At 36.4% G+C, this 23,980-nt stretch overlaps 1 protein-coding gene across 4 annotated transcripts in view; it reads left to right on the forward strand.

Annotated features, from left to right (window-relative positions):
* The window catches only part of lola (longitudinals lacking), a 581,907-nt gene that overhangs the window by 488,732 nt on the left and 69,195 nt on the right, over positions 1-23,980 (forward strand). Inside the window, exon 5 of one of the 4 annotated variants that reach the window (XM_067135848.2) lies at positions 9,731-10,242. The exons of 2 other annotated variants lie outside the window; for them this stretch is intronic. In XM_067135848.2, coding sequence (XP_066991949.2) covers positions 9,731-10,227 — 497 coding nt within the window. In that variant the 3' untranslated portion in view covers positions 10,228-10,242. Of the gene's footprint in view, positions 1-9,730; positions 10,243-23,980 lie in introns of those variants that run through there. One more of the 4 variants, XM_067135851.2, reaches the window with a different exon arrangement.

Raw genomic sequence — 23,980 nt, forward strand, 5'->3', positions numbered from 1 at the left:
CCTCATCAGTCTCAGTTCTTTTACATCCATTTCTTTTCAGCCCCCAATGAACTTGTTTCTGCTTCCCTGCTTCATCAAGAGGACTGACCTCGGTATGGCAACTTCCACCTCTTCGGTATTCATTAATCTGTGGACTCTTCATTATTCTTTTTTTGTTTCTTTGTGTTTCGTATCTTTTCTTATGTTCTGAGCTGTCAGTGGAGAGATGGCGTCAAATGACATCAGTAGACGAATAAGTTTGAGTGGTGTCTTTAAAAGTAGGAACGATCACAATATGAAGATAAAGCTGGAATTCAGGAGGACAAATTGGGGCAAATATTCGTTTATAGGAAGGTGAGTTAGGGATTGGAATAACTTACCAAGGGAGATGTTCAATGAATTTCCACTTTCTTTGCAATCATTTAAGAAAAGGCTAGGAAAGCAACAGACAGGGAATCTGCCACCTGGGCGACTGTCCTAAATGCAGATTAGTAGTGATTTATTGAAGACAACTTATTCTAACTAACTCATGGCTGTTCTCCTTGCTGTGTGTTTTTCATTGTAGTTTCAATAAATATTTACCCCCCCCTCTCTAATTAACTCCAGTGAATTGCTGTGCAACTATTTTCACTTAGTTCAACAGAAATTACAAGAAGCTGCAATCTGGTGACTCTGAAGTGATCATCATAACTAGGGCTGGGATGTTTAGGAAAAGTAATATTTTTTTCTTTGTGTCTATTTTCTTGTCTGATTGGATTTCAGTGCAAATCAGGCGATTATCGTCATAATGAAGCGATTTTCATTTGTCATATAAATGCATATTTTGGCTATTTTTTGCCATAAGCTCATATTTTGAGCTATTTTAGTGGAAACGTCATATTTCGGCAGTTTGACGACAGCTGTAGGTGTGCAAAATAATCTTCAACTTACTGAATGCGAACTAGTGTTCACAAAACTGCATCTCGGTATCACGCTGTTGATACAAGTGGAATACCCTTTGTATACAATGAAGGTCATAGACCTCTTCCTAACCAACCCGCTGTACTCAGCAACCCGGTCTCCCAGGTAGAGACAGAAATAATAAGGAAAAATCCCGTCCCAGCAGTGAGCTAATTACTTCTGGTAAACCGCTCACTTGTCTTTGTTCAGATATTAGAACCTCAACCTCCTTTCACTTACACAAGCGTCAGTTTACAGTAAATCGTATCCCAGCACACATTCCAGTATGCCTAAGGAAAAGTCTTCTACTAGTGTTAAGTTACGAAGCTTTGGTAAGGAATTTGGAGAAGAATATTTCTGTACACACGGTTTAGTTCTATTTTGCAAGTTGTATGAAGTGAAAGTCGTGGCTGAAAAACATTTTAATGTGCAACAACATTGTAACATGGCAAAACACAGTAGCAATGTCAAACGCCAACATGTGGATAAGAAGAGGCAGCAATTGATATTCGATGCGACTGTTACATCTTCAGCGATGGACAGATGTTCGGATTTTTCAGAGGAACTTTGTGAGATGATGGTGTCTGCAAATATTCCTCTAAACAAGGTGAACAATCCCCATTTCAAGAATTTCCTGGAGAAATACACTAAAAAAATCTGTTCCTACAGAATCAACACTGCGAAAAAACTGTTTGTCGCGTTGCTATGAAGCTGCTCTAAATTGAATACGACACAGTGTAGCAGACAATAAGATTTGGATATCTGTTGATGGTTTTCACTGTGTGTGCAAGATAAATGATGTTCTTAAAGGAGAAGGTACCAGTACACTTCAAGATGAGTGCATACTCGACAACAGCGATTTAATATTTAAATATGCACAAATAACATCTTGTGACATTAAAAGGAGCTTCTCTTCTTACAAGAATGTGTTAAGTGATAATCGGAGGTCTTTCGCGCCTGATGCTTTGAAGATGAATCTTGTCATACACTTCAATTCCACCCGCGGAGAAGAATGTAAAAGGTATGTGAGTCTGCACTATAGGCTCTGATGCCCTACCATAATGTATTGAAGGAAATCTACTTAATTAGTTTCTTGGTGCTCAATTTAAACTTTAACACATTTGAATAATGTTAATGAAATCTGGGTTTAAACGTTCCAAAATATATATACATTTTTAAATAGATTGATTTCTAGTTTTCTCGTATTTCAAACCACCAATGCAGGGTGCAAACATGTTTTGACTTTTAAAATGTTGTGTGATTTCTCATATTACAAACCACCAGTGCAGGGTGCAAACATGTTTTGACTTTTAAAATGTTGTGTGATCTGATAATCTTAGCAAACTTAGTACTCTATAGGTATGTATTCACAAAAGTTTGATAAAGTCAATCAAGGATAATAGACTGTGAATAATTGCTGCACATGTATATTCAGAAAACTAATATTAAATTAAGAATAAAGAATTTAGTTAAGAAATATGTATCAGAGGAATTGCTGTTCCGATTTATAATTTATTTTAAAATGGCCATATCTTGATTAATCATTTTTGGCTTATATTTTGTAATTTTTACGTCATATTTCTCACTTTTGAGGTCATATTCTGTCATTTTTGAGGTCATATTTGCTTGCTTATTTGAGCTATTTTTAGGTCTTAAACTTCCGAGCCCTAATCATAACAATTGGAATAAAGATAACTTAAATTATTGTATTCTTCATGAATACAGGTACAAATATCGAAAGTGCTAGGCTACTAAAAATATCTCCTTTTTGGGGAGGAAACACCATCGTATGGTTTAGGCAGAGTCAAAATTAGTTGCACACCAGTTTAATGGAGTTAATTAGGAGGGAGGTTGGGGGTAGGTAAACATTTCTTGAAAATACACTGAAAAACACTGAGAGATCAGCAAAGAGCAAAGCTATGGGATTAAAAAAACTAGTGTGTGATTTAGTTATAGAAGTTAGAGTTACCTAAAGTTTTCTTATAAAAGAAGGAACTTTAAATCATGAAACTAGCAATTATAATTTTTTGAATCAGCATTCACCGGAGGACCATCTTAACAGACCTTCAGTCTTGATGTTGAAAGTACAGGTCAAGAACCCAGATAAAAACAAGAATAAGGAAGAAAGTAGGAGAGAGCCCATCTGTTATATGAAGACAACAGATTATGAGGATGTGGAGATTGTCCTTGTCCTTTTTGTATTTTCTTGTATCCTCTTTTTATACTGACCTGTCATTGTTTTTATCTTTTTATGTGTTCCTATTCATCTCATTTCATATGACTTGATTTGTCAAGTGTGTGATAGGTATTAATTGCAGAGGTTAGAGTTGGCAAGTTTTTCCTATAAAAGAGCTTTTAATCATAAGACTAGTAACTAGGATTTTTTAAATTTCATTTTTAACCACCTGGGAGTATATTCTCATTTTTATAACCATTTGCTAACTGCTATAGCATGAGAGAACAAGATAAATTTGAGTGGTTTGGACCATGGCAATCTTCAGTGGCCAATTCGAGAACCGGGAACCGGTATGGTTTTAATACTGTTTCTTGTCTTTTCTGCACAATTGGCTGATCAATTTATACCCTATTTTTACAAACCATAACAAACATTTCTTGAAAGTAGTATAATGACCCGAGTCTTATAACCCAAAGAAATAGATCAGCATCATCTTTGATTTCCTATATCTTTTCCCTTTGGTGTGAATTGTTACTGTATCTAAAAAGTCCCATATATTGTTAATTATTTAATCTTTGTTGTATCCAAGATCTCCTGGTCTTACAAACTAGTAACTTTTGTGGTCATATTCACCAGTCTTTCAAAAGTATTGCAGTAAAACATTGATTACTCACATTAAAATTCATGCTAGACATATTGAGGGGACAGTGATATTTTATTTTTCATTTTACTCATTATTGTCTTGTAAGATGAGTGTATCATTTCAAGTGAGGAACATAAAATAAAATAATAATATGGGATGTTTAAAGTGCTGCAGGCATGGAATGAACATCAAGGAATACATACAATATAAGGAGGAAGACCTGAGTGGTTATATAACAATTTAAAATCTCAATTTTAATAAAATTAAACTGAACAAAATTATACCGGTACTATGGGTCAACACATGGAATGCAGAGCAGAATCTGTGAGAAAACCAGTACTGTTCCTGTAACGAATACTATAGTTTTCAAATGAGACAACAAATAGGCTTGTGCAAGTGGTTTATAACTTAAATTTAAAGGCATAGGACAGACAGTCAGATAACTTCTTTCAAGTTCAAGCCAAAAACTATAGTGTGTAGGAAGCAAGTGAGGTTCTGTATTTCATCTGATTAGATAAGTTTCCTGTAGTTGCTTTGCTGTCTTTCTGAATTTCACAGGAAGAAAAAAGGTAAGACAGCAGTCAGCTTCAGGGATCCAGCATTAACAGAATTAAAGAGACACTTTTATAAAACTAAAACAAACAACAACATTTGCCTTGGGAAGAAAACTGAAGAGAACAATCTTGTAAAAATAGAACACTGACAAAGGAAAAATATTTTTCAAAAACGTTTTTACTAGTAGACAACTAGAAAATCACACATCATAGTAAAAAAAGTGTGGGAAAAAAACATTTTTTTAACATCTGTTCAAATGAATAGATGTAATTTTAAAATAGGTTACAATAAAGTAATTCCATATTTCTCTTCTCATTTCACTGCCCTATTCTACCGTCCACATTGATTTTAATTATGTTAACATTTTAAAATTCGCATAGTTTTTAAGCATAACAAGGTACTTATTAAGATGTTTTTTAAGAAGATAAATCATCATCATCATCAGTTTTCCACTCCAGTTGCCCAGGTGTGGTTTACGAGCTCTCTCCACTTCTGTCTGTCCATGTACCACTCTTCTCTCAGGACGACATCCTAGCCGACTCCTCTTGTTCCTATGTCCTCTTTCACTTGGTCCAGCCATCTCTTCCTAGGTCTTCCTACCGGCCGTTTTCCGGCCACGACTGTGTGTAGTCATTGTTTTGCCGTCCTTCCATCGTCCATTCGTTTGACATGGCCGAACCATTTCAAACGGGCCCTTTTCACTTTTTCATTCAGGGATGGGTACACACCAGCTTCCTCCCTTATTCTTTCATTCCTTACCTTGTCCCTTTTTGTCTTCTGTACCATAGTTCGTAGGAACTTCATTTCTGCGGCTTGTAGTTTGCTATCCACTTGTTGGGTTGTTGTGCAGGTTTCTAGGCCATATGTTATTATGGGGGTGAAGTATGATTGGAATAGAATCTGCTTTGATCTTAAGGGAACTTGTTCGTTCCAGAGGAGGTTCCGAACTTGATGGTAACACTGAGCTGATTTTTGAATGCGGTTGTTAATCTCATGCTGTATTCTGTTATCACTTGAAATGATGCACCCTAGATATTTATATTGGTCTACTGTTTCAAGCTGTGTACCTTCCAGCATTATTTTTCCTTTCTTCTTCTGCCTGTTGACAGACATAGTAACAGTTTTCGATTTATTTATTGTTAATCCGTGTGCTTTCAAATGTTCATTCCAGGTTGTTCAGCCTCTCTTGGACTTCCTTCTCTGTATTTCCCCAAATTACTACATCATCTGCAAATGCAAATGCATTGATGTCCATATTGTAATTTCAGCTAAGCATTGTGACATAGCTGAAGATGTTCCCAATGGAATGAAATATGTACTATAAATGATTATTTAATTTGCTTAAGGCAAATAAAAGTATCAAAAAGGTTGATATTTACTGTTATTGATTCAATGTAAATAAGATTTGATATGAGAAATGAAGCTGATTTCTTGCAAACGTACAGTAGTGGCAATTGGGAGTTAGAAGGAGGGGAGGCAAAAAATTACAGACACCAAAAAGTACCCGGGTATGTTATTCAATAAAGAAAATGAAGGAAAGAATCACCTGATAAGACAACAGGGCTTGTACAAATGGCTTTTTAGAATAATTCCTATAATTCCTATAATTCCTAGTTTCAGACGACTAAAATGAAATAAAAATTACTGTTTTCTCCACAAAGTGGGGAGATGACTGGCCCTCCTTGCTCCCCCTTATTGCCACCATTGCACATAGCTCCGTGCAACGGTTGCAAGAAGTGTTCGATGATTATCAGATCATCAGTAAATGCTGTTTCTTTGAGACAACTTCATCTGCTCACCATTGCGGGCACTTTGCTCACAGTCACCTCTTTTCTGTGCCCCTGTGCCTCGGTACTATGCTATTGCATGATAGTGGTAAAGCATATGCAAGTTTTATCTATGGAGAAATCTTAAAGGAAAATTTTATAGGAATAATTCTCAAACTGCAGAAGAATTAAAACTCGAAATTAGGAACACTGTGCATTCAATCATTTTTCTTGAAGTACTAAGTACGTTTCGAAATCTTGTTACAAGATTCATTTACTTTTTTTTTTTCCCCCTGAGTATGTATATAGCTGGTGAGTTCATTTTTTGTTTGGTTTCTATATGCGTAATCATGCTGTTTCTTTGAGATGACTACGTCTGCTCACCATAGCGGGCACTTCGCTCGCTGTCGCTACTTTTCTTTTCTTTTCTTTTTTTCCTTCTCCTTTTTGTTAAGAATGAAGCCATATTTTCCAGTGTCGACTTAGTTAAATGTAACATAAAAACTTTCCAGGCTGTCAACACACAACAATTTCAATATAAATTATAACACTATAAACATACCTGTAAAAATACACGTTACATTTTACAGTCACCACTTTTCTGTGCCCCTATGCCTCATTACACCGCTATGCAGTCTTAAAATATAAAGGCTATTGCATGATGGTGGATATTCCCATGAAATCTCACAAAAACAGTTTCAATGTTCAACAGAAGGAATAAATATTTTGAAACCTACCCTTTGATCCTTTGTTGCTAGCCGTAGATTTTCCGTTGCACCTACTCGGATAGGACTTATTGCAACAATGAGATAGGACAGGGCTAGGAGTGGGAAGAAGCGTCTGTGGCCCTAGCATTTGCCTGTTGTGAAAATAGGAAACCATGGAAAACCATCTTCAGGGTTGCTGGTAGTGGGGCTCGAACCCACTATCTCCTGAATGCAAGCTAACAGCTACATGACCCAAATCCTGTAGCCAACTTGTTTGGTGTGATTCTTTGCATTAGGTAGATTTCAGTACAATAATTGTTGATAAGACTATGTTTACTTCGAATGAGATCTTTTATCTCTGTTTGGTACAGCTCTTCCTGCATGTACTTTTGATAACCCTTGCCAATGGTTGTTTTTCTTAATTTCTGATGAATAATCCGAGTTATACTGTATCAGAATAAAATATTTATTCTTAATTTTTAATACCAGGTGTAATTTTAACATATTTTTAATTGTATGTTATGGTCCCTACTGCTATACAGCTGTTTTATCTGGGATTATTTTGTATTTGATGGATAATTATTGATTTAATAAATATTTCATTTTTTTAAACAATAAAATGAAGTCTCTGTGATTGTCTTAATTCATTTTCATGATTATTTGGACTGAAAATACCTTTGTTTTAATGTTTTAATAAAGACTCCATCTTTATCATTAGCCTGTACAATTCCTTTGAATATCAGTTTTTAGTGATCCTCTATGAACTCATCCTAAGAAGAAAATTTTCAGAGCTATAGAAAAGAACCCACATGAAAATGTAGCCTGTATAAAATTTAAAAGTTATCAGCCACAGTTCTGAGAATTCTAGCTTGATATTTTTTATTTGAATTGGACATGCTTTATAAATATAAGCCTATTTATCCTCCTTTGTGGAATCCCAAGATCTTGTTCTTTCTTTCCCCATAATTTTAGTGACTTGAGACATTGTAATCAACATCCCTGGTAACTCCAGGGATGTAAAGTCTGTTTTATAATCAGTATGGCTGTGATGTCTGTAATGGTCTAGGTCTTGCTGGAAAACTAAAGAAAAGATCCTACGAAAGATGCTTACAAAATTTTCACGGACACTATCCAGAGGCTACTTGGCCATTAAAAATTATCATGGCAGACTTGTTTATGTAGTGGCAAGAATAGGATCTGTTTCTGATAAGATAAACCAATGTCCTAAATGGGCTCTGACGGACGAGACACTTCGGTACATTCGAGTATGAATGGAAACTAGTCCAAGAAGAAGACTCGGCAACTTGTACAAGAATGTGGCAGTTCTCAATGTTGAGTGTTTTAAGGTTGTTCACAACACAAGTTTTATACATATAAAGTGTCAGTGGCTCATAGAATAAACAGGACAAGTAAGATGGGAATCTTCAGTCCCATAAATTGTCAGTTAAATATATTAATCCAGTGCATCACGTTGCAGCTCTCGATTGTGAGGCCACATGTATTGTTGGTCAAACGGGACCTGCTCTAGCCTGGGAATATCCCAGTGTGATAGGTTTGCTTCTCCCTGTATATTATGTATTGTGTCCACTGTATATTGTGGTTTGAGCAGAAAAAAGGTACTAGTTTGTATCTTATTATAAAATCTAAACTACTGACCATCTGAGACCATGATAATTGGTACCATATTAAAAATGTGCATTTCATTTACACAAACTACTGGATTAATTTTTGTTGAAAGTTATATACAGTTAAGAATTACAGTATTGCTAAGTTCTGTAATGTTTTCATGTATATATTTTTGTATGTTCAGAGGTAATTGATGAATATTTTGCTGAAGTGATCCAATTTTGTTCTCTCTTTGTCACTCAGCTTAATGATAATAATAATAATGTTACTTGTTGAACACACTCCTTCAGTTGCTGTAGATTTTAAGAGACATTGAAATGAAATAATGTTTTAAAGCAAACGACACAGTGTTGTCACATTTAAACACCTCAAACGTCACTGACAGGAGCTGTGATCAAACTTGTTATATTGGAAACAGGAGGATGACAGCTAACAGACTGCACCTCTTGAGGTTGGCTTTTGATCATGTTCATTGTCAGTACGTAACTGTTAAATAAGTTGTGTTCTTTATTTATGAAGTTCTTTAAATGAAACATTGAGCATTTGATCAGTCACTTATTTGTGCTATTCTTTTTAATTTTCTCCTCATTGACATGTTTCTCCTTTGATTTGTTCCAGATGTTTTAGTCAAATGATCATCTATTTAGTATGGAATGTTCCAGTTCACACAAAAAATATGCTATAACCCCAGTAATTCAAACTAATTGGGGCTGTGGATATGTTCAGATTATCCAAACAACATGTAACACTACATACACAGTAAGGTATACAGAATTAGCAGGCACAAGGCAACGTAGCATAGTGACGAGACTGAGGAGCGAGGGTAGTGTGACTTCGAATGGAAATGTCATCTTTGCCATTACGATGTGCACTAAAAATGTAGAGGAAAATAAAGTTTTGTTAAACAGTGCTTTACAAAATACAGTCAGCTACTTACAGTATTTGTAATTCCTGTTTTATAGCTTGACTTGTACTAGAGTTTCAGAATACTAGAATTTAACTGACTGTGTACTGTATTGTAGCATTTAGCAAAATAGTGCTGATTATACATCACCTTGTACTATGCAGGCTTTCAGGCTGAGTAGTGGTCACTTGCTAGGTCAAGGATCATTAGAGCTATAGTGCCATGATTGATTTTTTCATTCAGCATTTACTCTACAAAATGCTATGTTATTTTTTTAAACAAAAGAATTTAGTTGGACATAATCCATTCAACTTATGCTGTTTACAGTAACAAACTCATTTGACATACTGTTATAGCATGCCTGTGTTCATCAGTAGTATCATTATTATTCATGAATTCTGGACTAATTGTATTACATTTTGAACTTTATTACAGGTTGGTGTTCTTTTGAAGATTTCCACAACCAATCATCTGAATCCATAAAATCAGAGCCTGGCAGAATCTCTGGGGCAGAATTAGATAATTACTTGAAGGTACAATTAGAAGATGAAAGAAATGCTGACAACAATGGACATAGATCAACATTACCTAGTACCTTTCAAGTATCAAATGAAGTAACTCTTCATCCAGCAACTCAAAATATGTCCAAGCGCAAAGATGGACATTTTACATGTAGGAAATGTGGCACAAAATGTGAAAACAAACCTAGTTTGTTTGCACATATGAATTTTAAACATAGCTTTCCTGGACGTCCTTATCTTTGTTTAGTGTGTGGCCATAGTTATAAAATGGAACAATCCCTAATCTATCATCAGAGACACGAGTGTGGCCAAGAACCAACAGTGCAGTGTGAATATTGCCCGTACCGGTCGAAACGGAAGTACAACTTGACTCGACACATGACACATTTACACAAGAACCTTATGCACTAATCTAGACCTGCCGTATGTCCTGTATTCGTGGTCTGTAAACTTGCATAGTAGTTTTTAACAGACCCTTTGAATTTCTCCATTTTTGAAATTCTGTTGTCTCTTCATGTAATAAAACATTCAGTAAGTTTCATGTAATGATAGCAAATATTTAGAACAACTGAGAACAGAATTTTAAATTATAGACGTGGTAGTAAGTAGGAAATATTTTGAAAACTGTGGTTTGATAATGTTTAGAATCTTGTGTCTTACAGTAGGTACTATTTCTATCTTACCATTGACTGCTATATGAGGGATAAAGATCTAAAACATAATATCATCAAGAAAAAACTTTTAATTAGTAAAAATCTGTCCCAGACTAAACTAGACCTAATGTATTTCAATAAGATCAATTTTTATGTTATGTAAAAGTTGGGGGTTGATATTGATTATTACATAACCTGTAAATAAAAGAACATGGAAATGATGGGCAAAATTGTTGTTACTTATTAGAGGGAACAATGATGGAAGGGTACATCTGTTGTGAATAGAAAGATAACTAGAAAATATATATATAATATTTTTGGGGGGATATCACACAATTGAATAGCTCACAATGGATTTTCAAGTTGATAATAATGTATTTAATGTCTCTTCAAATACTATCAATCATATACAATAGTATGTGTTCCTGTTGATGCTCCTAACTTTCTGTATATGACTTGATTTACACTCCTGTTCATTACTTACTATCATTCTTAAGAGATCCTGATTCTAACAATTTTGCTTTGGAAACTTATAGTTTTTTTTCTCTTTTTGCTAGTGGTTTAACATTGCACTAACACATTAAAGGTTTTCAGCTACGCAAGTATGGGAAAGGGCTACGATTGGAAAGAAAGTGGCCATGACCTTAATTAAGGTACAACCCCAGCATTTTCCTGGTGTGAAAATGGGAAACCACAGAAAACCATCTTCAGGGATGCCAACAGTGGGATTTGAACCCACCATCTCCTGAATGCTAGCTCACAGCTACATGACCCTAACTGCACAGCCAGCTCGCTTGGTAATTGATTCTTTAATGCACCAGTAAATCTACTGAGACAGGTCTTTGACATTTAAGTACTCGCCAAACGAGTTGGGTGGATAGTTCAGGAAATGGTAGGTTTGAATACCACTGTCGGCAGTCATGAAGAAGGTTGATATGGATTTAGCAACAAAAATACAAATTCATGAATATCTCTGTTATCATAGCCAGTACAGTAAAAATGTATAAGACATAAATGATCAAAAATTTAATTATAACTTTAGTTATGTAGTATTTATTGACAGGACTACTAATAATACAGGGTCTTTATTTATGCTTGGCAAGGACTTTCTCGCTCGACCTTGGCCGCCATTAGCGGTTCAGTTGCCGGCTACTGTGCGTGCGTATGTACGGCAGAATATGGTGCTCAAAATCATTATCATGCATTTTATTCACCATTTTTACAGTTTATGCTGAAAATATTCCCCATGCGCTGCTAAACATAATTGGCATTTCCTAATGAAGTTTTTGGTTACTCTACCAAGTTCTTCACCACTGATGGATGCAATTGCAGCTCTTATATTGTCTTTAAGTTCATCTAGTGTGTGAGGGTCGTTCCCATAAACTACATTTTTTAACATTCCCCACAAATAAAAATCACATGCCGTTAAATCTGAGCTACGAGGGGGCCACAGATTTTTACTTATGATCCTCATACCAAACACGCTTCAGTAAGATAACGACCTTTACGTCTATTTTAATTGTTTACTGAACCTGTAAGTTTGAATCTCTTGGCCAGTTGTTTTATTGTCCGATTGATAGGAGTGGGTCTCCCTGAAAATTTCGCTCAAAACTTTTGTCTTGTCCTAGCGCACGACTTTCTGCACTTAATGTAAGTGTTGTGCAGATATACACGTTCACGTAACGAATATTTCACATACATTACAGCACTATACACAATCACAATAAAACACTATAAAATATGACATAGAGTACGCAGTAGCTTCATTGAACACCCTACTGTCTCGGAGCTCAGCTCTCAGCAACTGCAGGAAGTGCTGGAAACCACGCACGCCAGCGGCCGGTAGTGGCCTGTCATTGGCGGCCAAGGTTGAGCGAGAAAGTCCTTGCCAAGCATAAATAAAGACCCTGTATAAATATTTGAGAATTAAATTTTACCATTTCACTCAGCGTGAATAAAATGACTTATAGCCTAGATTGTAGTGGCTCATCCCCTGACTTTAGATACTGATTTTCATTAAATTATCTTCAGCAGTTTTCTTGTGATTCGTGTACGTACATACAGACAGACAGACAGACAGACAGACAGAAATTATGGAAAAGTAAAAAGTGCATTTCCTTGTTACTGTGGATATGACCAATACAGAAATACCATTCTTTTCAAATTCTGAGCAATGTACAGACAAAACTATTTTATATATATATATATATATATATATATATATCATTGTTATCATTCGTTAGTGTTAGTTACCTTCTCTATATGGACATTATCTTTGTAACCGACAATCTTTACACACTGTTGACTGAATACTTCTGCCTTCTGAAGTTCCTCACATTCATTAATGATTCCTGGATTGTCCTTCTTGGAACCTGTTTCTGCCTTAAAATACCTATACACACCCTTCCATCCTAGTCGTGTGAAGGATTTGAAACAAGAGTTTATTGTGGACAACCCTACTGTGTTCGTGAAATCCTGCTACCCGTACTTGACTTGATAAGTATGCTCGCGGAAGTGAAGATTTACCATCAACAAATCGGATCCATCAGAAATACACACACATGATTGGTGAAAGGAGGAGGAGGGGAAATTAAGGAAGAGCTAAAAAAACAAAGACATATTTGAACTGACAAGAATGGTAGGTGTGTTTTAAACATCCTACTCCATCCATCATTGCAATCAACTGAAAAGAATACCCATCTGGCTGCCTGTGTTCTAGGTCAGAGGTGCTCAGCTGGGCACCCGTTGAGGCTTGTGTAGTGTGGTTGGGCTGGCATGACATAAGTGCGGGCAGCTTACTTAGAAGTGTATGTCACAGTGAAGCGAGAGAGTGAACACACTTAGCACGGAAGTGAAGCAGTGACGTTTGATTGTGACGATGAAGCTCTCTTCCAGTACTCAGCGAAATGTTGATTGGGTTACAATATTTTATAAAAGACATTATAATTGCAAGGAAATCAATCTTTTCAAGATATTCCAGTTTGATTTACACTGCGCTGGATATAAAGTCAGTTTTATTTTCTTATATTTATACATTCAAAGAAAACTGAATCAGTATAATTTTTTTTACCATTTACGCAGATACGGGGTTTAAGCGTACAAGCTGCAATTTACAATAAATTCCTTGGATGGGAACGCCAGTATTTCCCTTAAGAAAAGTAAAATTCCTGTTATTCATTAATCAGAACATAATATATTTACATAATTCAACAAGTTTAATGTTTGATTTTGCACAGTGTTGTAGTATTATGTGACTTTCCCTGTTCATTGAATTTCTGAAGATAGTATCAGGCGTCCAATGATAATAGCTGGTTTCTAAATGGCGAGTGAGTTTCATTACAGCTGAGGACACAGATATTTAGTATCCAAGATTACAATACAACAAAAATGTAGACATGATACTGTATAGGTTTTTGGGCTTATGTCGTGTCAAGAAAATAATGTGAAATTCTTTATGTTTCGCAGAGAACTGTGCTCTGTGTCATCAGAAGAAATCTCGCTTGTCCACGAGAAAGGCTTCTTAAAACAATGACTCTTTAAATTTAGACGTTATAACAGAAGTGGAAATGGTACATTCATTCGCCACCAGATGGCTCCCAGGACATGGCACAACGCCTGGAATGAAACATCTGGCGATGAGGAACGTACGAATTTGGAAAACACCAAAACAAAATAACAATAGTGAAGGGACAGGGAAGGGAACTACCTACATAAATTCTTAATGGCTGGCAACCAGGTATTACTTAATTGATAGCTGGCGTCCCTGTTGAAATTGTTAGGATTTCTACATATTTCCACAGCTTCCTTTATAATCCTGGACCTGTAGTGTCTAGTGTGGGTAAGAGCTCGAGCATCTTGGAACATGACATGACCCGACAACAGAGCATGCTCAGCTATTGCCAATTTGTCTGGTTGGTTGAGACGAATATTACATGCATGTTCTTTGATACGGGTACCAATGGACCGGCATGTTTGGCCGATGTATACCTTACTGCAAGTACAGGGAATTTCATTTACCCCAGGATGTAAAAGTGGGGACAATTTGTCCTTGGTTTTACTCAGATTGTGAGCAATTTTAGTGGCGGTGCCAAACACGGTTTTTATATTGTGTTTGCAAAGGACCTTGAAATTCGATCTGTGGTGTTGTGAATGTAAGGCAAGTAGGCAGTTCCCTTCACTTCTTCCTTCTGTGAGCTTTGCTTGGTCGTTTCTCTGGGATGCAGGGTTCTATGAATCTGCAAATCACTGTAACCAATACCCTTGAACGCGACTTTGAGCGTGTCGATCTCCACCTGGATATTTGATGGCTCACAAATTCGTCTCGCCCTCTTGGCGAGTGTCATGAGAATGCCTTATTTTTGTGCTGGATGGAGATGAGAATCTGCATGAAGATAGCGATTTGTGTGGGTAGGCTTACGATAGACGGTATGTCCTAAGGAGCCGTCCGGTTTCTTTCTTACTAGAACATCCAAGAAAGGAAGGCATCCGTCTGACTCCATCTCCATAGTGAATTTTATTGAAAGATGTTGCTGATTTAGGTGGTTTAGAAATAGATGAAGTTTCTCAGGACCTTCTGTCCAGACCGCAAATGCATCATCAACATACCTCCACCATATCATAGGTTTGACAGGCGCCGAAGCAAGAGCCTCCTCCTCAAAATGCTCCATAAAGAAATTAGCCACTACGGGCGAAAGTGGACTTCCCATAGCCACTCCGTCCGTCTGTTTATAAAACTTCCCCCCCTACGAGAAATAATTGGAAATCATGCAGTGGTAAAATAGCTGAGTAATGTCCTCAGGGAACAGGTGTTCAATGAGAGACATGACCGAGTCACTGTTAATAAACTTAACCATGATAGGTTAATATTGTGTTTGGTCCATATTGACTGGTCTGAATGTATAATATAACTATTTATAATAGTTTATTTAAATCCGCCTTGATCATTTCTATAATATTTCATAAGTTCTCTTTACTCTTTGATATGATGTAATGGGACACAATACTCCTTCAAATTGTAAAACAAAAGATTGTGTCATATTGTGTTATTCTTTGATCTAACCACTGATGAAGGGAATGGTTGAGATTTCCCGAAACATGTATGGTTTAATTAATAATGTTTCTTTCATTTAATGAGTGTATTGATCAAGGCGGATTTAAATAAACTATTATAAATAGTTATATTATACATTTATGACCGAGTCAGTCGGCACTTTAGTGAACAAGGACTCCACATCGAAACTCACCAAAAGTGCATTAGGTTGAACTGTTATGGTTGACAGCTTGTTGACAAAATACTGAGAGTCCCTGACGTATGATTCAGTACATCCTATGTGTGGCTGAAGCAATTTGCTTAGGTATTTAGCCAGAGCATACATAGGAGAACCTATCGCACTAACAATAGGTCTGAGGGGAACATTTTTTTTATGGATCTTAGGCAGTCCATATAATCTAGGTGGCACTGCATCCCCCGGGAACAGGTGTTTAGCCTCCTCTTTTGGAATTGAAGATTACCTTAAGAGCTTCACGGTGGCGTTGGACGCTCAGAGACTGTTTACAGACTGAGCTCAGTCTGTAAACAGTCTCTGACAATATAGCCGAGATCTTATTTTATACTCGTCAGTCCATAACCACTGTCGCATTACCCTTATCAGCTGAGAGAATGGTCAGTTAAGACAGAAATGTGTGAGACTCATTAGGTCTGCTGTTATACCCGCGCCCAATTTAACAAGAGGTGAAAGGAGAACTCTGAAGGAACTTCGAGATGATTCCCCATATCTGATCCCGATCGTCTTCAGAATCTCAAATCTCAACATTATCAAATGCCTTTTCTAGATCTACAAACGCCATGTATGTGGGCTTGTCCTTCTTAATTTGATCTCCTAAGATCAGATGTAAAGTCAAGATTGCTTCACGTGTTCCTACATTTCTTCTGAAGCTAAATTGATCTTCTCCCAACTCGGTTTCTACTTCTAGGCCTATATGTTTTAATACTTCCCTGTTGATACATTTTAGTTCTTGACTACTGACCTCTTACCAAATGATTATTTCATTAATTCCTTATAATATTTTATAATTTTTCAGTATTTATGCTGAATAATGGTAAATCTCTTATCATTAAAGCTGCATTGTTGACGATAAAATGTTTCATATCTGTTGTAAGCTGATGGTAATTGTAATGAAGGACCCAATATTTCATGTCTATTGGAAGTGTATTAATTTCGTTAATAAATAATGTTTTGTTTTTCCAGTGGATGGTAATTCTAATGGAGAACCCCAAAGCTTGTGTGTTCCACGTACATTGCATTCTGGTCGAACTTGGGAGTTTGGAAACTGGACAAGAATTAAAGACCCTAGTTCTAGAAGTCCCAGCCATGATATCCAGCTATCAACATTTCTCCAGTCAAATGAAGTGATGCCTTCAGCGTTAGATTTGATTACTGGATTGGCTCACATGTGTACAAAATGTGGCAAGACTTATGATGATAAATATTCTTTACTCGTACATCTGAAAAGTGAATGTGGCAAAGATTGTGTATTCTGTTGTGATTACTGTTCCTATAAAAGTGAAAACAAAGCCAATCTAATCAGACATGTGTACTTGATCCATTCATCAAGAGAACTACAAGATCATCCTTACACATGTCCAAACTGTAATCGTAAATATAAAATGAAGAAAAGTATGCTCTTCCATCTTCGTCATGAATGTGGAAAGGAACCTTCAATTCAGTGTGACTATTGTTCCCACAGAACAAAACAGAGATCAAACATGAATACTCATATAGCTAGAGTTCATAAAAATATCCAGAAATCATAGTGGATGTAGTAATAGATGTTGGGAAATGAGATATAGGTGCTATAAGTATGTATTGGTAATAGTTCAATCATTCTGGCCAGAGACTGAACCAAAAAAAAATGCATGAATACTAGCCAACTATGTAATTCTGCAATTGATATTCCTTGATATTGATATTGATATTTCCAGGATTTTTACACACGTGTGTTTTGTCATGGAATGTGCTTACCTATGAACTATTTTTCCTGCCAGAGACAGATATGTGTCCCCACAAGAGCAATTGCCTAACATAATTCTATACCGCAGTTGCCATACATTTTGCATTTATTATAATTTCATGTGGCTGTTACACCCTGGTGCAGCTTGTGTAAGGTATTCCATGCAGGGAGGGCAGGTGACATCTGCTGTGATAAGGAAACTGTGTGTCATTGTAGATTTTTGTCAATGAGTTGTGGAAATGGTTTGGATGGAATAAGCTTACAGCCCCCGAGCCACAGGAATCAACTGTACACAGTTTAAATTCCACACCTTGGTCACAAATCAAACCTGGAACCTTGCAAGAGGTCAGAATACTGGGCAAGTTGGCCGTGCGGTTAGGTGCGCGCAGCTGTGAGCTCGCATTGAGGAGATCGTGGGTTCCAATCCCACTGTTGGCAGCCGTAAAGATGGTTTTCCGTGTTTTCCCATTTTCACACCAGGCAAATGCTGGGGCTGTACCTTAATTAAGGCCACGGTCGCCTCCTTCCCATTCCTAGGCCTTTCCTGTCCCATTGTCGCCATAAGGCCTATCTGTGTCGGTGCGACGTAAAGCAAATAGAGAAAAGAAAAAGTCAGAATGCTGACAATTCAGCGATAGAGTCAGATTTTGCAAGTTTTTAAAAACTATTGCTTTAGTCTCCAGCCAGGGTGACTGTTCAAAATCTTTAAAAGGATCCAGCTACAGCAGAGATATTCTTTTCATCCCTATTCTCCACAGTATTTTGCATTTGTGAGCAGAGATTGTAGTAGCATTGGTAATAACTTTATTTAGTAAAGTGCAATTGCAGTTTTTAATGCTGAAAATGCCTGGACAATTTAGCTTTATTATATGTTCAAATTCATGAAATAGAACTAAATAAGTTGCTTTTCCTGTCAATTTCAAAGATGTCAGTTCCCTCTATGGATCAGCGGTAAAGGGTTCAAACCTTAGAGAAGTAGCTGGATTTTTGAAGAGCAGAAAAAAAGGCCATTGAACACTCCATGTCATATGGTGTTGGCATGTAAAATCTCTGGTGACACATTTGGTGCTCTCCCAACAAAATTAATACAAAATTAACAGCGATCTGGTTTACTCTGCCATCAGGTAGAGTTCAATGGAACCTTCAAGATGATGCGCAGGCAGCCTAAATAATGTCAAATTGAAATTCCTGCACACGATAGCTAAGGCCATTATTATTATTATTATTATTATTATTATTATTATTATTATTATTATTATTATTATTATTATTATTATTATTATTATTATCATCATCATCATCATCATCATCATCATCCTGAGACATAGTAGTGATGTATAGATGCTGCCCTATTATGTGCAATAACAGCTACCTCAATGGAATGGTGGTAGTGTGTAACTCAACAAACCTGAGTTTATGGTTTTGACTACAGCTAAGATAGGCAATTTTTGAAGGAATGTTAAAACTCTTAGTACTGCATGTCATTATTGTTGACATGTTAAATATCTCTCTCTGGTGAATGTCTGTAACTTGGTAGCTGAGGCCATATGATTATTGTAAATTTCAATTACGGTACCTGAAATTTAGGTGCCATTACTATAAGAATTGAATACTGCATAGAGACATACAGGCCTGATATTGATATGTACTCAATAGACAATAGTTTATTTAATTTAGAGGGTAGCAGTAACCCATTTTAAATACTTTCAGTGCATAATGTCACCAGTCATAAGGAAAATTTCATTTTCGTATCTTTGCGTAAAATTTTAAAATTTATTGCTCTATTATATGCTTTACTTTATAGATTGAGATATATTTTGTGTGTGTGTGTGCATGTGTGCATGTGTGCATGCGTGTGTGCGTGTGTGACCAATACCACACCTGCCTCTGACCCAGAGGCCCTTGGTTCAGTTTCCAGCTAGTCCAAGGTTTTTAATTCTGGGATGAGAGCTGGAACGGGATACACTTAACCTAGTAAGACTAGCTGAGGAACTGTAGACCCAGTCATGAAAGCCAAGCCATAGGCTGGCCACATTGCACTATAATATCTGCAGGCCATCAGTTGAGTTGGCAGGCTAAAGGCTATTGAGCCCTAGATTTGTTTGTTTGGGTGTGAAAAGAACAAATGTATGATTCTGTGGTAATATTTTAGAAAGGAGTCTGTGACTTGTTGTCTGAAAGAAGAGTACACCTTTCTCAGTGCAATATCATTTGGGAAGAATTGACGTTGGATCACTTGTGACTAATCTGAACATTGTGGCTCAGAGATGTAAATATATATTTATTGAACGAATCAACGACTTCCCGCAATTACGGGTTGCCACAATGGACAAAGTAAAGCATATCAGGATAGAAAAAGTTTTTATCACATAGAAATATAGTGATAATAAGGATTTCTTAGATTATGGAGGTCCGAACAGATGAGATTTCTGCTGAGGAGTCCACTAACATATTGTTTTAATTTATTAATTGACTGGAAGTTATGCGACTCTTGCTCAAGACCTCTTAAAAACTGAGATGAAAGAAGGTGAGATCTCCCATGATCAAGTTAAATAAATGTTTGATGTCTGTTCCTTTGATGAATAAAATGTATTACATTCCTAAGTTCAAACAGGATTCTTTCCAAAAAAGAATATCCAGGAGAAATAATTTTCATTCAGAATGATTCTTAGAAAACATAGTAACAGGAAATGTCATTCCTCTGATAATGTACGTGGAGGGTCTCTATTCCAGTATCACGATTCATTTTTTTTATCTACTTATTAACAGAAGTGTGTATGTATCACAGAGGGAATCAAATAGATAAATAATTTGGGTCTTCACCGAGCAGGTGGCTGTGTGGTTTAGATCACGTAGCTATCAGCTTGTATTCAGGAGATAGTGGGTTTGAACCCCACTTTTGGCAGCCCCGAAGATGGTTTTCTGTGGTTTCCTATTTTCACACCAGGAAAATGCTGGGGCTGTACTTTAATTAAGGCCACGGTCGCTCCTTCCCAGTCTTAGGCCTTTCCTATCCCATCGTCCTCATTAGACTTAGGCCTATCTGTGTCTATGCAGTGTAAAGCAGTCTTCATTGTAGGATATTAAGGTAAGAACTCTTCATCTTATATTATCTTACAACTGATACTTCCATTTCATAGATTAGTGATATAGTTCAGAAAAAAGAAGGAAATAGTTAAATTTGAGGTACTGTGTTGATTCTATTTCTTTTCATGGTTAGTCATTGCGTTTTTATAAATATTATGTAATTATGAGAACACTCCTGGTTATGAAACCGAGAACTCTCAATTGAATGTCCTGTTTGCCCACCTTTTAATTTTTCAGTTGAAAAAAGGAAACATTTTTGGAATATCATCAACAGGGAGAAAATGCTTGTTGACAGACATTACTTTTTAACCTTACCCACCTAAAATAGATGCAAAGCATAATGATTACCTACAGGAACTTTGTTACTGACAAAGTCTGTGAACTGTCGGGACCTACCAAGATGTAGCTGAGCAGCACTTGGCCAGCAGGCATTCTGCAACGCATGCTTTAACAAGTTAGAGTAATCTCCTTGAGAACCCTCAAGAGTTACAAAGAAAATGATCTGTTTTCATAGAAAACAGAATACAGGGACAGTATAACCAAGGCAGTAAAGATGTGCTTGGTTCACTCAGAAGGATGTGGGTTTGATTCCCTGTCAGAGATTTGAAAAATATATTTATATGATTCACTCGGCCTACACTAAATGTGCATACCATGTTATTTCTTTACAAGTAATTAATAATTTGAGCGCCATAGGTGACCCGGTGTGAGTCGGCCTTGAGGGGTGTCAGGTGATTTGGATGCAACCACATCACAGAGTTGCTTTCCATCTTGAACACAATTAGCCCATTTCATTTGTCAAGAAAATTTCCCCTTTCCATTCACATCAAGTGTTGAATGTTACAAGAACTTGCATAGCTGTACATTACTGTATCATTTATTCATTAAGAAATTTTAAGATCCCTTTATCTTAGGATAGTTTTTAAGTGACATTTCATGAATAACACACCTTTTACATCAAGAGATGTCAAATAGTGACGACGAAGAGAAAACCAAAGCTATTTAGACCTTTTATCTAGTCAGGGACAAGTTGTTTTTAATATTGTGTTTTACTTATGTAACTTGTGTTTTTGTGTATATTTTAACTGTCATTCAAGATCATGGCTGAAGATGTTTTCTGTGAATAACAAAAGTAATGTGTTTTTAATTAAAGAAAAATCGTAAGATTATAAAGTGATGGAAAGGTGGAACTTTCCAAACGTACAAGTTGGAATTTATTATATAGGTTATTTCTTCGTCGGGTATAGAGCTAAACTTTGTATCCCACTTATTACCGAGGTTATTGATAGTAGAAGCCACTCCCTTGGGTCTTCATGGGTTGTGTGGAAATGCCTTTGGTATACTTGTGGAATGTATAGAGGCTGTGACACCATCCTTGTGTGTGAACTTTCTCTGTCAGCTTGTTGAGGAAAACCATCTCACGATTCCACAGATGAGTGTCTATTTTTTATAGTGGACATTTTTTAAACACACAAATTCTGCACAATAACTTATCATCATATCTTATCTATTGTAAGTCCATGGTCAATACGAGAAGATCCTATACTACTTTTTTAAGGTAAGTTATTGATAGATAGCAGTTTTCCTTGGAAAATTTCGAGTAGACTCCGTGATTCTGGACTGGGGTAAAGCAGTGAATGCCTTGTTGAAGCTAAGTCATTCTAATGTCAAGGAAAATGTATTGGCTAACTGAGAGTCACCCTGAGTATACTGTTTTTGATAAGGTTTGATCCCAGATTTTAAAAAGCCATAAGGAGTCTGGAAAGGTACCTGTTTGGACCCTTTATTGTTCAAGGCATACGTCTAAGATTTACCAATCTGTGTAAGGCGTGCATGCTTAATTATGTTATTAAAAAAAATAATAGGGAATCAAACCCACATCCTTCTGAGTGAACCAAGCACATCTTTACTGCCTTGGCTATACTGTCCCTGTATTCTGTATAGAATTGAACTGCATAGCTGAATAATGTAAGTATATTAGAAGAGGTAGATCACAAACCCCTATAGAATAAAAATGTAATCGTAAAAACAAAGTTTTTGATTAGTTTAAGGCAGTGAAACTATTAGAACTGATGAGTGAAAATGGAGTCCATACACAGAGGAAGTGCAGTGGGAATCAGCTTGGGAGATAGGCTGAACTCACAAAGTCTGTGCCTAATATACTATGATTGACTTACCTGAAATTGGGTACAGTAGATGTGTATGATCTACCTACCTGGCACCCTTCTATTGCAACCATCCTCCATAAATTGGAAGGGATACAACTTCCTGTTGACTGATTGGTTAACAGGAACAAATGACCTCCAGTCATTCATGTTAAACACCTTGTTATGTCTACAACTAGACATTGCATTCCTACACAAGTATCCCATCCATAGAGGTAAAGGATTTGCGTAAACTCCTTTTGTATGAACCTGGTTATTCCTGGTAGGTTTCCTTGCTTGATTAGTGTGGCTTTGGAACAAACTCGCGGCCCATCTTAAATGAAAATAGGAAAAAGAATTTGTTAAAAGGCAAATTAAATGACTTACTGTTAAATGTGTGAATGGGAGAATGTGAGAGGAGCCAGTAAGTGAATGGATGAGTGAAAGGGGAAATAATAATCAACATAATTTTACATACTGTCTGTAAATATTGCATTGGTTATTTTTTACTTAGGTTGGGGAATACAATCTATATGTTGCGCTTGCCTATTCTCTTGGTCTTGCATAATGTATGTGAAAGTTTAATGGTACATAAATAAATTAAATAAATAAATATAATAATAAAAACATTGGCCTCAAGTACCATTCACAAGCATTGTGATTTGATGCCATCTAGACTGTTTAAATGTCAATTTCAACATTCTCTTTTACTCTACCAGATGGCAAGCATATGTGGCTGTTTCAATATATTTTTTTTGGGTAAACACTAAAGTGTGTCATCAGAAATCTTATACATGCTGTCATCAAATGGCATGGATTTTTTCTGTCCTTCAAAATTTTGACTACCTCTGTAATTCATTGAACCCATGATCTTGAGATATAGAAGTTGACAATCTACCTCTGATACACAGAGAGAACTATAATAATAACAACCATTTATATAAGAATTGAAACAACAGAAGCATATGTTTATTCATGAAAGAAGAGCAACAGATGGGACTTAGTTTGGCCTGGCCAGTCCTCTAATCATCTTTTGCCCCATTTTATACAAGATGTTTCAGGAAGAATAGTAAATATTTCAAGAGGCAACAGGTAGTATGGACTATTTCAAGCATGTGTTTAATGTCAGTATGTGTGGACTTTTCAACTCTTTTGGCAACAGTACATGTAGCTCGTCGGAGGACGTCTTGATGTTCTTCTATTAAGACAGAATTATGCATAATGTGAGGAGCCAGTGTCTTTCATTTACTTTTTCTCTGTAGAATTTGC

This window comes from Anabrus simplex, chromosome 1 (genome assembly GCF_040414725.1).
Source record: "Anabrus simplex isolate iqAnaSimp1 chromosome 1, ASM4041472v1, whole genome shotgun sequence".
Classification (NCBI taxonomy): domain Eukaryota; kingdom Metazoa; phylum Arthropoda; class Insecta; order Orthoptera; family Tettigoniidae; genus Anabrus; species Anabrus simplex.